This window comes from Aspergillus welwitschiae (assembly GCF_003344945.1).
Source record: "Aspergillus welwitschiae strain CBS 139.54b unplaced genomic scaffold BDQ94scaffold_13, whole genome shotgun sequence".
In the NCBI taxonomy this organism is placed as follows: Eukaryota; Fungi; Ascomycota; class Eurotiomycetes; order Eurotiales; family Aspergillaceae; genus Aspergillus; species Aspergillus welwitschiae.
In genome coordinates, this window is record NW_020798707.1 from 252,898 (window position 1) to 266,546 (window position 13,649).

The following is a 13,649-nucleotide window of genomic DNA, read 5'->3' on the forward strand; positions in this document are numbered from 1 at the left end:
GTTTTACTAGATCATCAATGTCTAAACCTTGTTAATGCGCAGAAACAAAAGCCTATATACAATAAACCGCGGCATGCCCAGCTGCTAGATACAAAGATATCTCATAGTCAACAGCAGAAAACCCCCCACCAAACAAAACTACCAATCCCGACGCCACTATTATCAATACAAGTGGCTGGGGCCTTCATCTTGCCCCATATCTTACCTGGATGAACCCTCAACGTACAGGTCTCACCTAGATTTGGCGATTTGATTCATGATATTGTGGTATTGTCTACTTAATTGGGTAGGTAGGTAGGCAATGCTGCTAAAGACGTATAAGGTATTCATAAGCCGCGCAGCAAGCAAATGAGGCGATAAAGTCGAGAAGAGGAAGATGACGTCGTTTAAGCGCCAGCCTCGGTGGCATCCTTGCCCTGCTTGGCAGCCTCGGCGAGCTGAGCTTCACGGCCTCCCCAGCTGTTGATGCGAAAGTCAGCATTATCCTTGTGTTTCTCAACGGGGGTGGGAAGAAAGAGCCATTCCGTGACGTACTTCCAGTAGTTCAGGTAGCGGTATCCTTGGGTAAGCTGAGCGGAGAAGTTGACGGCGTGGCAGGCGAACAGGAGATAGTTCTTGGGAGAGACGGCAAGAGCGTAGCGCATGAAGGTTCCCGAGTAGATAACGAGAGCACCGGTCATTTGGCCGGAGATACTGTGTAGATAGAGTGACAGTTAGCAATCGTATGATTGGTTAGGAAGGTGCTGGTATGTTCGTTTGGGCTATCTGGATAAGCTCTCAAAGCTTGATTCGATGTGCATTTATGTTCAAGAGAAAGAACACCGCGGAGTGGGGGGAGGTAATTGTAGCGACGTACATTTCAGGGTCCTTCTGAGTATCCATCACCGCTGCAATGGGGATACCAAAGTTGGAGGCAGGGCCCCAGAAGTCTAGTTGAGATCATTGTTAGCCAAGAGAAATTGCTTTTTGTTAATTAGAGTTGACTAAGGAAAGAGCTGTGTCATCGTGACCGATAACATGTGCAGAAAGGATTCACTGAAGTTGCTCAACAACCCCTTCAGAACATGTCTTACGGCAGGCATTCTTGTCGGCCGATCTCGGTCAGGAACACGGGGAGGGTAACGGTGAAGATTGAACGTACGGGTAGAGCAGAAGTAATCCAGGGCCTTGTTAGACCGGATCTTCGCATTGATTGCCTTAATTGCAGCGGCCATCTTGACAACTCGAAGGCTTGGACTGGAGTGAGGAGTGGAGAGTTGATTAGAGGTGAGTACGCAGGGCCGAGCGGTTTGCTTTCCTCACTCCGTCACCTGCAGTCCGCGCCGGACGGAGTTACCCGGAGACGGTCACGTGCACTATATCGCTGCGAAGTCGTTGGTTTAATCGACTTGCTAGGTGCTTACTGCGTACTAGGCTGAATCTACACCTGCAGCTGTCCAATCGCCGTAGATTTGAAGTATAGTCTTACATGAAACGGAGGAATTAAAGGCTTCAAACCCTTATTAGGATTCACTAGTACAATTGAGTGCTCGAAATACATCTAGCATTACTTCTGTCGGTCCTATCCTTATTTCGGTCGACCTTTTCTTTTGTCAGGGCATTCCCTGCATCCGCACACGCCGCAACGCCTTTGCCTGGTAAAACTCGGGGTGCTATGCCTATTCGTCTGAAGTTCGTCAAGTAGGCGACTAATGGGGAAGTGAATATTGTTCGCTTGATTCGTAGTTCGAAGTATCTGCCATGCCGGTATCATGGCCAGGTTGCAAGCCATCATGCTGCTGCACATACTATCAAATCACCGTCCACCAAAGCCGGGTGGAGGGAATCCGCGTCCTTGTCCAGGGGGCTGGAATCCCGGTGGGGGTTGGAAGGCACCCGCTACAACAGCATCAGTTAGCTCTATAACCATAACACGCTATTCAAGGATACTTACGAGGAGCACCCTGAGGAGCGAATCCCGGGGGAGGAGCGAAGCCAGCTAATATCCTAAGTCAGTAACCAAGTTCAACATCGAGCTCGAAAGTGCAAACTTACGAGGTCCACCAGGGGCACCACCACGACCAGCGAAGCCCGGAGGCGGCACTCCAGGGAAACTACCACCAGGAGGGAAGCCGGGAAAACCGCCGGGCGGCGGGGGAGGGCCACCAACACCTGCAGCAGGGCCTCCCAGGCCGACCGGCAGACCACGTCCAGCGGGTTTGCTAATTCCAGGGCCAGCAGCAAGAGTGGCAGCTGCGGCAGCTGCGCTAGGTCCAGCAGCACCGAGTCGGGCAGAGGGATCGGCAGGAGGAGGTCCATCAACGGAGCAAGAGACGACATGTGTACCGCGAACAATGGTAAGGCCCAGGGTGCGCTTTTCTTCGGCCTCAACAAGAGGTGCGTTGGTCGAACCGGCGGCGGGCTTGGACTTGCGCTTGACGCGACGGAATTCTTCTGTATCGGCGAGGACAAGGTTCATGTGCTATAATCCTGCATCAGCGACCAGCCGACCACAAGTGTTATCCGATGGCCACTGAAAGACCCAGAAATATATACCTTATCGAAAGCGAGCATCTGTCCCGTCATCTGTCGGCCATCATTGAGGGTGACTCTCATCCGGTAGTTGATCTGAGGATATTGTCAGGTTTGACGCGCGAGTGAAACATGTATCGTCAGTAACTTACGAGGTTTTGCTACTCAAAAATGAAGAATAAAGAGTTAGCCACGCGAACATGTGTATACAAGCTGATATGAACACGAAAGGGAAGGATCCGATTAACTCACCATCTTGCCCTGCTTATTAGCCGCCATGTTGGGCTATGAATGCGCACGAATGCGACTTGTGTGATACCAAAGAATTGTTTTGTGAGATAGTAGAAGGATGTATCTTCTACTTAATCGTCACTTTGTCCTTACTGAGCTGTCGCGCCCGGAGTGAAGGTCGGTCGAGGTCTGCAACACTTTCTCCAAGCGGCACCAGCTCGACTTGCTACGGGTCGGAGGTCCATGAGGCGCGGCTCTGCGGCTTGGCGCCAGTCGACCGCGCCAAGCCACTAAGGGCTCTCGCTTCCCACTTTCAACCCACACATTTCCCTTTTACACACTTTTCGATCCTGAGTTTCTTCCAACCAACCAGTCGACCAGTTCACGCCAAAAGCAGTCGCCATGGTATGTTGCCCATCGCCAATACACTTTTCAGCATTGATATAAACCCGATTCTCGAGACTCCGAAGACTTATAAGCAAATTTTTTTTCTAACATTTTTGTCGCCATGCAGTCGGAATCCAAGGACAAGTCCGCCAACCCTATGCGCGAGCTGCGCATCCAGAAGCTCGTGCTCAACATCTCCGTCGGCGAGTCTGGTGACAGACTTACTCGCGCTGCTAAGGTGCTCGAGCAGCTGAGCGGTCAGACTCCGGTCTACAGTAAGAACGCCCGATCCCGATGAATCCGAGAAATTCGAACACGAAGCAGCCGAGGAAGGAGGATATTACAACTGTGTTATGGAATGGATGGCTGATGGGATGATTTTTTCAACGTTTAGGCAAGGCCCGTTACACCGTCCGTACCTTCGGTATCCGTCGTAACGAGAAGATCTCCGTCCACGTTACCGTCCGTGGTCCCAAGGCCGAGGAGATCCTTGAGCGTGGTCTCAAGGTCAAGGAGTACGAGCTCCGCAAGCGCAACTTCTCTGAGACCGGTAACTTCGGTTTCGGTATCTCCGAGCACATCGATCTGGGTATCAAGTACGACCCCGGTATCGGTATCTACGGCATGGACTTCTACTGCTGCATGTGAGTGCATTTGGACCTCTACGCAGTCCTGGTTCGACAGATCCATCGGTGTCAATCCAGATCGAGCAGGACAAGTCGAGTATCAGCAACTGACTTGGAATCAATAGGACCCGCCCTGGTGAGCGTGTCGCCAAGCGCCGCCGCTGCAAGGCCCGTATCGGCTCCCAGCACCGTATCACCCAGAACGAGACCATCAAGTGGTTCAAGAACCGCTTCGACGGTATCGTCCGGTAAATGCCCTCATCCACGGGGTCTTCAGGAGGGAAAGCTCCGGGGTTGTGTTTATGATGAATCGATCAAAAATGGTCAGAAAAGGAGGCAGGCGTTCTTGAAAATCATTATCGCTCTGCTCTGAAATATGGCTTTTCTACCACGGCATGAGGTTAGGCGTGTTAGAGATATCAAATTCCCAAATTTTTCATACGCATCCACTTTTCTCAATGAAGGCTTCACGAAGGGTGATGATTTCCGCATAACCATTGATGAAAGGTCTTCCATGATGCTTTTGCTGTGTTTGCCACTTGTACCACTTTCAACACACAGTGGTGCTATAGTGTGCATTTGGCCTGAAACTCGTCTCCCTGAGATTGAGTGTTTTCCCTTGCGAGATGTGCTTTCCAGCATTATTCTCTGCTGTCCTCCCAGGACTGATGCTCAGAAGCACGCGTCTCAACACACTGTTTCTGTGCTCAGTCTCGGCCTCGTAGTGGTACTTTTGAAAACTCTTGAGTAGATAAGCCGACCAATCGTAGCAGTCTAACTGGCAATTGACCGACCGGACTCGTAGGTAGTCTAGCCCAATACCCCGGGTCTCACTAGTGCTACTGATTGCCGCTGGACAGACATAATACCAAGAATGTCATGGGGAAATAATCACCAGTGAACCTGCGTGTCTGGTTCCAAGGTCCTACTTACGTGCCAACTCTGACACGTATAGTTCGGGACTGGCTAATCTTACGACCGCTGAACCCCGCATTCTACTACGTATCCATTTGGGATCTATATGTGCCACCAAGCAAACGCTAGTCAAATTAGGTTTGTTAACTATCACAGCAGTCATGATAAGTACATACAATACAACTTCATGGAGCTGGCATAGCTATACCTCGCCTTGAATTAATTTTCAATAACATTTGCATAAATCACTGAGAGATGTGGCCTCTGGCGTTCGACATTTCCGACATCATAGCATTCGTCGAAGAGTGATATTAGTTAAAATTATTTACTACCTCCTCTCGTGTATCCATCCCACCACTTGGCGAAGAATCCGCCCTGCTGTCCCTGCTCGTTCCAGCTTTCACGGCGCGTATTGAGAGTCTGGTCCGTAGAGTTGCGCTTTTGGCTCGTCAAACTCTCAAAGAGGCTTGACGCGCCATGGCCGGTCGAGCGTCTCCTGTCCCCAATGCTGGGAGGGCTATTGCTCAAATTGGCGGAGTTGGAAGACATATCTGATGAATCAGAGCCCTTTATATGTAAAACGGTTAGTTGGTGTTGACACTAGAAGTGTGATGATATCAAGCATCATGCTTAAGCCAAATGCTTGGGATGACGACGACAGAAACTGTTTAGACGTACGCGTCTGTCGGAAGTGGCAGTGGCTGCAGTGGTAGTAGGAATCGAAGGACGACGGTAAGGCTCAGGAGGACCTCCTCGCACCCAGACATTGTGATGCTCGTAGCGATCACCGACGGTGCCATGCCAATGGCGGGGAGACTGGGGCTGCTGGTTGTTGCTCATGGTTCCTCTTTTGTACTTCTTGGTTCTCGATGAGATCGAAGGAGCAGTATCAACTGCGTGCTTCGTAAGTTGAAGTGAGGATATGAATGATAGAAAAAGGGACTAAACATGTGCATGTGTATGACAAACAAATGCGGGTGAAGAGCAACCAAAATCTGTCACGGGCTATCGTTACATAGCTCTTTCATCATGAATCCGAGGGCTCCGGTGTCATCTCAACGACAAATAATCAAAAGTAGCAGAGTCCATGTGATAGGTATTGGAGTGGACAAGCTTGGAATCAAGACTTCAACTTACCAGTGAGCTTCTTTGCAGTGTGCTATCAGTACCAGGATTTGATGTTACTGATCACGGTGACCGACCGGGACGACAGCAGCTCATTATAAGGGATTCCCAAAGGAAAAGAGGGGTAAGTCAGCCACCCTCCAAGTGCTGTGAATCGGACCCTGGGTATGATGATGCAGCGAGAGGCAATCCCATAGGTCTGAAGGGGCAAAAGTACGCCCATGAACCAATAATGGGCGGTAATAGCTTGGGGATCCCGGTCCTAGAAATGCAAAAGCTACTTTGACAACGGCAATGATTCATCATTCTCTTGGGAATCGTATACGTCGATCCACGGATAGTGTTGCAGAGTGTCACAGGATAATTGGGATTAATTAGCTCCTCTGGATGGAAGTAATCCAATAACCGATGTGCAAATCTTGTGGTGTGCCAATGGATGTCGTCCATGATGGCTTGACGTCAGGTGCTCTGCCAAATGCGGGGATCGAAGAGTTAGTAATTGCGCAGAGAGAAAAAGTACCGTCAGTCTCTGCCTGTGAAGCATCTATATGCGGTGGCCATCGACTGTTTATTTTTGAATGAGAGGGGTAATGTGCAACCAACTAGCTGAGGATATATTTATTGGCACCTGTCAACTATCTGGAATGGCTCAGCATACAGTGGAGATTCCATAACAGACAGACTTGAGGCCCTGAAACATCAGCTAAATCAGCGACTGCGTACTGCGTACAGATGTATCAGAAGCTGAAGGAAAAGCGAGGATTGCAATCAGACATGGCCGAGGAAATGGCCATCACTCCCATACTACTATTGTCTGTCCCCAAAATTGCCGACCTATGCATTAATGCCTCAGGCAACGAGCGGCATCCAAATCTGGGGCCGAAGCGGAATGAATTCGGCTTCCCCGCGGGCCGCTTTGATATGCCTCGCCCACTCTGACAGTTTATCATGGTTCAGCGTCCGCGTTCTCCCCTTACATTTCCGCTATATCTCATCATTCTATAGGCTATATTTGCCGACGATCTAGCAATCATGTCAGTTGTCTTAGGATTCGTCAAAACTCCCCCTGGGTCTCCACCACCTGCCAAGATTTCGGCCATCGGGACCTTATCATGCGCTAAAGACGCGAGCGCCCTCCCCCTCGTGCGGAGATGCCGTCGGTCAGAACGGCTCTTTTTGGGGCTATATCTATCCATGGAACCTCGAATGCCATAGCCTCCGACCATTGCTCACTCCCTAATACATTAATATCCCATTAAGGCAGCCAGCCATATACCTTATTATTCTCCTAGACCACCATGGCAGTTCTAGAGACATTTGGTCATCCCTACCTGAAGTCCCTGGCCCATCGTGGCTACGTCCAGGGCACCACTCTGCACTCAAAAGCGACTAGCCAGCCTCTGTGTCACTACTTTGGATGTGTTCGATATGCCCTTCCTCCTCCTGAGAGATGGCGCCGGGCCCAGAAGCTCCCCGAGTCCTATTCCTATGGCACCAAAGACCAACCCGCCCCCTGCGACCAAGACGCTGCTGTCTGCCCACAGCCCAGCTTCATGGGTCGCTCTTACACGAAGGGGTTCACAGAGGACTGCTTTCAAGCCAGCGTGTGGGTACCGCTAGGAGAACCCCCTAAGGGAGGTAAGTATCAAGGTCCTTGCACAAATCAGCTGAAGCTAATAAAATGTTCCTATAGGGTGGCCGGTCCTTTTCTTCATCCGTATGCGCGCGCCTTCAAGACCCATCCCTTAACTTAATACTAATGGCTTGATACATTAGATGGAGGCTGGCTACAATTCGGTCACCCGAACACATTCTCGGCTGCAGCCCTACTCGGCGATGCCGGGCTCAACGCCATTGTCGTCGTCCCAGCCTACCGGCTGAACGTCTTTGGGTTCTTATACTCCTCGGAGATCGAGAAAGACGCCTCCTCTGTAGGAGAAACAACAGGCAACCACGGATTCTGGGACCAGCGTGAAGCCCTAGAATGGACGAGGGACAACATCGGCCTCTTTGGCGGCAACCCATCCCAGATCACCGTCTCCGGATACTCAGCCGGTGAGTTGCCCCAAACCATACACTCTCCACCCCTTCACAAAGTAGCAAACCCTAACCCAAACCCACCCCAATCAGGCGCCTACTCAACATTCTACCAACTGGCCTACGACCTCCAATTCCCTGCCTCCCGCGCCATAATCAAACAAGCCTGCATCTGGTCCAACGCCGCCGCCGTGCAACCCAAATCCCCCGCATCGGCTCAAGAACAATTCGACCAACTCCTCTCAGCCCTACACATCCCCAGCACCCTTCCCTGGGCCGAAAAGATCTCCCAGCTGCGCGCCCTTCCTTCCCAAACCCTCCTAGACGCCGCCATGAGCGTCCAACTAAACCAGTTCCGCCCGACCTCCGACTCAACCTTCATTCAACCCACGCTCTTCAAGTCCCTGGATAGCGGTGCCTTCGCGCGCGCCCTCTCCGCACGCAACGTCCGCATCATGCTCGGCGAATGCCGCGACGAGCGGCACCTGTATGCCGCCTGGTTCCCGCCGCAAGCCGACACGCTCTCCGCTCTCCATTCCAGACTTCTCGCAGACTACCCCCGCCACGTCGTTGACACGCTCATGAAGCTCCACTACCCAGACGGCAAGTTGCCGCCGTGCTGCGAGAATTGGGACAATGATGCTTTCGGCCGGGTATATGCCAAGATGCAGGTGCATGATATGCAGCGCGGGCTGATTCATGCTCTTGCTAGTGGCGGGGCGGGACACTTGCTTTATCGGTATAGGATTGAGTACCGAGCTAAGTGTGCGGATGCGAGTGTTCCGCCGGAGTGGGAGGTTACGCATTCTAGTGATTATCCGATTTGGTTTTGGGGGAATGGGAATGTACTGGAGCCGGAGGAGAAGGGTTTTATTCGGCGGGCTCTTATTGATCCGTTTATTAGCTTTGTTCATGGGGTGGAGGATGTGAAGTGGGGTACGAGGCATCATCGGGAGATGAGGACCCTGAAGCCTGATGGGTCGGTTGAGATTGTGCAGGATACTGCGCTTTGGGATGAGGCGATGCGCGTCTGGAAGGCTTTACGGGAGGTGGGAGAGCCGGAAGCTTCTGCTGCGAAGCTCTAGGGGAGAAGAGATTCAATACTTCTGAATAAATGGAGGTTGGTCTTGATCCTGTACATATCCATCATGACTATATATGCTGTGTCTCCTAGATACTACGAATATATCTGAAAGAATGTTTTGAAATCACTTGTCATTCATATGGTTGACATTGTATGTCCGTGGCAACCATTGATCGTAAATAAGCTGTGGCATAAATATGGAAATAACCCAAACCCAACCCAAAATATTCATAAACATAACAGACGCTCTAATCTAGAAAAAGAATATTGGCATAGTGTCCTTGTTGACAAATAAGCCGGTTGCAAGGACATCGACATCGACATTAGCTTTTCAAACATTGCCGTCATAACGGTGTTACTCTTCTAGGCCTTGACGATCTTGCAGACAAGATCCTGGCCATCCACCGAGTCACCTTCCTTGACCAGCAAGCTGGAGACCTTGCCACTGTGGGGAGCAGAGATAACCATTTCCTAATAGATGTTAGCAGCCGGTCAGGAGTTTTGGTTGATAGTTTTTGGGGTTATACATACCATCTTCATGGCGCTCAGGACGGCAATGGGGTCACCCTTCTTAACTTCCAGGCCGTCGTGGACGCGGATCTCGACAACCACACCGCTCATAGGAGCACCAACCTGGCTGCTGTCACCCAGCTCGGCCTTGGGGCGGGCGGTGTTCTCGACGGACGCCTTCTTGTCGTCCACACTAACCTGGCGAACCTCACCGTTGACTTCGTAGAAGACCTCACGCTGGCCGGTCTGCTCGGAGAGGGGACCAATGGCCAACAACTTCAGGATCAGCACCTTACCCTTCTCCAGCTCGACGTGGAATTCCTCGCCGATCTCGGGCTTGGCCAAGAAGTAGCGCGTGGGCAGGACGGACAAATCACCGAACTTGGCGACAAACTTCTTGTAATCCTCGAAGACCTTGGGGTACATGGCATAGCTGGCCACATCGTACTCGGTAGCTGCGCCATAGTTCTCCCGGATCTGGCTCTTGATCTTGGCCAGGTCAAGGGGCTCCAGGTACAGACCAGGGCGCTTGTCGAGCTTGCGACGGTCACGCAGAGCGCGAGAGCGCAGAGGCTCGGGGAATCCACCGTAGGGCTGGCCCATGAGACCCTCGAGGAACTCCAGAACGGAACCGGGGAAGTCAAGCTCGCCGGCGCGAGCAATCACATCTTCAGCAGTCAACTTGTTGGAGACCATGAACTGAGCCAAATCACCGACCACCTTGGAAGTGGGGGTGACCTTGACGACATCGCCCAAAAGATCGTTGGCAGACTCGTAAGCCTTCTTCGTCTCCGCCCACTGCTGGCCCAGACCAAGCTGGCTGGCCTGGAAGATCAGGTTGGTCAATTGACCACCAGGGATCTCATGCTCGTAAACCTCGGGGTCGGGACCAGTCAGACCTGCCTCGAAGGGCGAGTAGAGGAGACGCAGCTGCGCCCAGTAGGTGTCAAGGGCGCGAACCTGGGCCGAGTTGAGGCCGGGGTCGTGCTCAGTTCCCTCGAGGGAAGCGAGGATAGCACCAATGCTGGGCTGGGAGGTCATACCGGAAAGGCTGTCCGTAGCAGCATCAACGGCATCAGCACCGGCCTGAGCGCAAGCAATCATGGAAGCCACACCGGTACCAGCAGAGTCGTGGGTGTGCACGTGGATGGGGAGGTCGGGGTAGCGCTCGCGGATGGAACCGACCAGCAGACGAGCAGCCTGGGGCTTCAGCACACCAGCCATGTCCTTGATACCCAAGACGTGGGGCTTGAATTGGACCACCTTATCAACAAGGTCGAGGTAGTAAGGCAGGTTGTACTTCTTGCTGGGGTTGAGCATATCACCACTGTAGCAAATAGTAGCCTCAACAACACCCTCGGCAGCGTGGACAGCCTTGATACCGACCTCGAGCTGGTCAACGTCGTTGAGAGCATCGAAGACACGGAAGATGTCGACACCGCACTTCTTGGCCTGCTTACAGAAGTGGTAGATGGCGTTGTCAGGGAGGGAGGAGTAAGCAACACCGTTGGCACCACGGAGCAACATCTGGAAGGGGATGTTGGGAACGGCCTTGCGCAGCTTGCGAAGACGGTCCCAGGGGTCCTCGTACAGGAAGCGCATGGCGACATCGAAGGTGGCACCACCCCAGCATTCCAAACTGTAGGCGTTGGCGAGGGCGTGGCTCGTCTCGTGGGCGATGTTCAGGAGGTCAATGGTACGCACACGAGTGGCCAGCAGCGACTGGTGGGCATCACGCCAGGTAGTATCCATGATCAAGCAGCCCTTGTTGGCACGCACAGCGCGGGCAAAAGCCTCGGGACCCTCACTGTCCAGGATCTGCTTCCATCCCTTGGTGGCGGGGACAGAGACGTCGAGGGGCTTGCCGGCAGCGTCATGCAGAACGGGCTTGATGATATCGCCCTTGAGCTTGGGCTCGCCGATCTGGCCCTTGATGCTGCTGCCGTTGACAGCCACATCACCCAGGTAAGCCAGCAGCTTCTGGGCACGGTTCTGACTGCCGACAAGGGCGAACAGCTCGGGAGTGTCATCAATGAACGTGGTCCAGCAGGTACCATCCACGAACACAGGGTGACTCAGAAGAGAGGTGAGGAAAGGAATGTTGGTCTTGACACCACGGATACGGAACTCGACCAAAGCACGAACGACCTTGCGGCGAGCGATCTCATAGGTGGAACCACGGCAGGTACACTTGACCAACATGGAGTCGTAGTGAGGGGTGATGATGGCACCGGCGAAACCGTTTCCACCATCCAGACGGACACCGTTACCACCGGCGGAGCGGTAGACCTCGATCTTACCGGTGTCGGGGGAGAAGCCCTTGGAGGGGTCCTCGGTGGTGATACGGCACTGAATGGCGAATCCACGAGTGGAGATGCGGTCCTGGGTCAGACCCAGCTGTTCCAGGGTAGCACCGGCCGCAATCTGGATCTGAGCAGCAACAATATCGATACCCGTGATCTCTTCGGTGATAGTGTGCTCGACCTGGATACGGGGGTTGATCTCAATGAAGTAGTAACGGTTCTGCTGGTCAACCAGGAACTCTGCAGTACCGGCGTTGCGGTAGTTGACCGACTTGGCCAGCTTGACAGCATCAGCCAGGATGCGGTCACGGACATCGGCAGGCAGATCCTTGGCCGGGGCAATTTCAACGACCTTCTGGTGGCGACGCTGGACGGAGCAGTCACGCTCGAACAGGTGGACGACGTTGCCGTGGTTGTCACCCAGCAGCTGGACTTCGATGTGCTTGGGGCGGTCGAGGAAGCGCTCGACGAAGACGGTGCCGTTGCCAAAGGCAGAGCGGGCCTCGGAGGTGGCACGCTCGAAGGAGTCACGCAGTTCGGCCTGGTCGCGAACGACACGCATACCACGACCACCACCACCAAAGGCGGCCTTAATGATGATGGGGAAGCCATAGGTGTCGGTGAAGGCCTTGACCTCCTCGTAGCGCTCGACAGGGCCCGGGGTACCGGGCACGACGGGCACGTCGCAGCGGATAGCCAGCTGACGGGCGGAGACCTTGTCACCGAGGCTCTCGATGGTCTGGGGAGTAGGGCCGACGAAAACCATGCCGGACTGCTCCACCTTGCGGGCAAACTCGGCGTTCTCGGACAGGAAACCGTAACCCGGGTGGATCAGGTGTACACCATGCTCCAGAGCAATCTTGACGATCTCGTCAATGGCCAAGTAGGCCCCGACCGGTGTATATTGACCGCGCTTGCCAATCATGTAGGCCTCGTCGGCCTTCTGACGGTGCATGGAGAGACGGTCCTCATGGGAGTAGACGGCGACAGTCTGCAGGGACAGCTCGTGAGCCGTCCGGAAGATACGAATGGGGATTTCACCACGGTTGGCAACAAGGATCTTTTGGAACTGCATGATGGCCGAATTGGCACGCAGACGGGTGTGGACAGAGTCCCGGTGCTGGTCATGGTGGTCATCGATGAACTCGGTGTCATCGACCGCCTCCTCGGGCTGGCGGGGAGCAGCCATGGCGGGCGGGGTGTGTTTGTTGATAAGGATGGATAAGGGTGGGAGGGTGAGGAGGGGGAGGGGGAGCTAGAGTATGGGCAGGGAAGATGGAGAGCTATTGAAGGAGGATCTAGAGAAGAGAGAGAGAAGGCGCAAGAGCTGGGGATGAAGGGAAATATAGTATACGAGTTAGCCGGATGATCCAATGACGCTCGGAAGAAAAAAAGCAAGCCAGAAAACGGAGCAGTGATACGTTGGCGTGAGTCACCTTGGGAGAAGGTGCTTCCGGGGAAGAAAAAGGCCCGGTTTCGGAACGGGAAAGCGTGGGAAAGCGCGGGGAAATCGTGGGAGGATTAGGAAACTCAATTGGAGGGATCCGGCGACTTACCCGACGGAAAAAGGAGGATGAGGAGGAGGGGGAGGACCTCAAGAGGGGGATGAACGTGAGGAGGGAGAGAGAGATGGACAGAGAGGAATGAGATGAGAAAGTTAGGAAAGGAAGAAGAGGGGGGAAGGAGGAGGAGAGGAGGGCATAGAAGTACTTTGGGATGATGACCCTCTCCAGCGGCTGCCCGGCAAGCCAGAGCAGAGGAGCGGAGGGGCAGGTCAGCGCAAGGCGGAGGAGGGGATCCCGGACGGGCGATGACGCTGCGGCACGATTGGCAGGCGGTACTGTAATCAGATTACACCGCTGGGCCCTGGACGGTATGCTATGACCATAGTAAAGTGGCTCCAGTCCGGAGGGCAGTCGG

General features: G+C 53.5%; 6 protein-coding genes across 6 annotated transcripts; 2 read left to right on the top strand and 4 right to left on the bottom strand.

Moving 5' to 3' along the window:
• Nucleotides 1–19: 19 nt before the first annotated feature.
• On the bottom strand, nucleotides 20–1,276 carry BDQ94DRAFT_142053 (pyruvate transporter MPC1). Its single transcript, XM_026765954.1, has 4 exons — nucleotides 1,142–1,276; nucleotides 857–929; nucleotides 535–693; nucleotides 20–459 (listed from the first exon to the last, which is right to left on the bottom strand). Exons 1-4 carry the CDS (start codon nucleotides 1,212–1,214, stop codon nucleotides 387–389), a joined length of 378 nt encoding a protein of 125 aa, XP_026627118.1. The 5' UTR covers nucleotides 1,215–1,276; the 3' UTR covers nucleotides 20–386.
• A 146-nt stretch (nucleotides 1,277–1,422) lies between these two features.
• BDQ94DRAFT_142054 (small nuclear ribonucleoprotein-associated protein) lies at nucleotides 1,423–2,950 on the bottom strand. Its single transcript, XM_026765955.1, has 6 exons — nucleotides 2,764–2,950; nucleotides 2,664–2,672; nucleotides 2,536–2,607; nucleotides 2,035–2,461; nucleotides 1,934–1,978; nucleotides 1,423–1,878 (listed from the first exon to the last, which is right to left on the bottom strand). Exons 1-6 carry the CDS (start codon nucleotides 2,788–2,790, stop codon nucleotides 1,796–1,798), a joined length of 663 nt encoding a protein of 220 aa, XP_026627119.1. The 5' UTR covers nucleotides 2,791–2,950; the 3' UTR covers nucleotides 1,423–1,795.
• Nucleotides 2,951–3,080: 130 nt separating this feature from the next.
• Nucleotides 3,081–3,903, top strand: BDQ94DRAFT_142056 (60S ribosomal protein uL5). Its single transcript, XM_026765956.1, has 3 exons — nucleotides 3,081–3,147; nucleotides 3,257–3,404; nucleotides 3,524–3,903. The coding sequence occupies exons 1-3, from the start codon at nucleotides 3,145–3,147 to the stop codon at nucleotides 3,775–3,777; spliced, it is 405 nt and encodes a 134-aa protein (XP_026627120.1). The 5' UTR covers nucleotides 3,081–3,144; the 3' UTR covers nucleotides 3,778–3,903.
• An 845-nt stretch (nucleotides 3,904–4,748) lies between these two features.
• On the bottom strand, nucleotides 4,749–5,886 carry BDQ94DRAFT_22854 (uncharacterized protein). Its single transcript, XM_026775271.1, has 3 exons — nucleotides 5,808–5,886; nucleotides 5,349–5,563; nucleotides 4,749–5,237 (listed from the first exon to the last, which is right to left on the bottom strand). The coding sequence occupies exons 2-3, from the start codon at nucleotides 5,508–5,510 to the stop codon at nucleotides 4,992–4,994; spliced, it is 408 nt and encodes a 135-aa protein (XP_026627121.1). The 5' UTR covers nucleotides 5,511–5,563; nucleotides 5,808–5,886; the 3' UTR covers nucleotides 4,749–4,991.
• Nucleotides 5,887–7,093: 1,207 nt separating this feature from the next.
• BDQ94DRAFT_169633 (putative carboxylesterase) lies at nucleotides 7,094–8,917 on the top strand (the record flags this gene model as incomplete). Its single annotated transcript, XM_026771334.1, has 4 exons — nucleotides 7,094–7,433; nucleotides 7,489–7,512; nucleotides 7,572–7,850; nucleotides 7,926–8,917. 4 exons carry the CDS (start codon nucleotides 7,094–7,096, stop codon nucleotides 8,915–8,917), a joined length of 1,635 nt encoding a protein of 544 aa, XP_026627122.1.
• A 40-nt stretch (nucleotides 8,918–8,957) lies between these two features.
• BDQ94DRAFT_142066 (pyruvate carboxylase) lies at nucleotides 8,958–13,380 on the bottom strand. The gene is made up of 3 exons (XM_026765957.1): nucleotides 13,286–13,380; nucleotides 9,448–13,056; nucleotides 8,958–9,387 (listed from the first exon to the last, which is right to left on the bottom strand). Exons 2-3 carry the CDS (start codon nucleotides 12,916–12,918, stop codon nucleotides 9,280–9,282), a joined length of 3,579 nt encoding a protein of 1,192 aa, XP_026627123.1. The 5' UTR covers nucleotides 12,919–13,056; nucleotides 13,286–13,380; the 3' UTR covers nucleotides 8,958–9,279.
• Nucleotides 13,381–13,649: the final 269 nt, after the last annotated feature.

Bases quoted from the DNA above. Each gene is read 5' to 3' on its own strand.
- BDQ94DRAFT_142053 (XM_026765954.1), bottom strand. From the start codon at position 1,214: ATGGCCGCTGCAATTAAGGCAATCAATGCGAAGATCCGGTCTAACAAG. The intron at 694-856 runs GTACGTCGCTAC...CTATCTACACAG, and splicing joins ACTCAGAAGGACCCTGAAAT to TATCTCCGGCCAAATGACCG. The intron at 460-534 runs GTACGTCACGGA...TCGCATCAACAG, and splicing joins CGCTACCTGAACTACTGGAA to CTGGGGAGGCCGTGAAGCTC.
- BDQ94DRAFT_142054 (XM_026765955.1), bottom strand. From the start codon at position 2,790: ATGGCGGCTAATAAGCAGGGCAAGATG. The intron at 1,979-2,034 runs GTAAGTTTGCAC...TTAGGATATTAG, and splicing joins TGGTGCCCCTGGTGGACCTC to CTGGCTTCGCTCCTCCCCCG. The intron at 1,879-1,933 runs GTAAGTATCCTT...ATGCTGTTGTAG, and splicing joins CGCTCCTCAGGGTGCTCCTC to CGGGTGCCTTCCAACCCCCA.
- BDQ94DRAFT_142056 (XM_026765956.1), top strand. The intron at 3,405-3,523 runs GTAAGAACGCCC...TTCAACGTTTAG, and splicing joins CGGTCAGACTCCGGTCTACA to GCAAGGCCCGTTACACCGTC.
- BDQ94DRAFT_22854 (XM_026775271.1), bottom strand. From the start codon at position 5,510: ATGAGCAACAACCAGCAGCCCCAGTCTCCCCGCCATTGGCATGGCACC. The intron at 5,238-5,348 runs GTACGTCTAAAC...TTACATATAAAG, and splicing joins CTGCCACTTCCGACAGACGC to GGCTCTGATTCATCAGATAT.
- BDQ94DRAFT_142066 (XM_026765957.1), bottom strand. From the start codon at position 12,918: ATGGCTGCTCCCCGCCAGCCCGAGGAGGCGGTCGATGACACCGAGTTC. The intron at 9,388-9,447 runs GTATGTATAACC...AACATCTATTAG, and splicing joins TCCTGAGCGCCATGAAGATG to GAAATGGTTATCTCTGCTCC.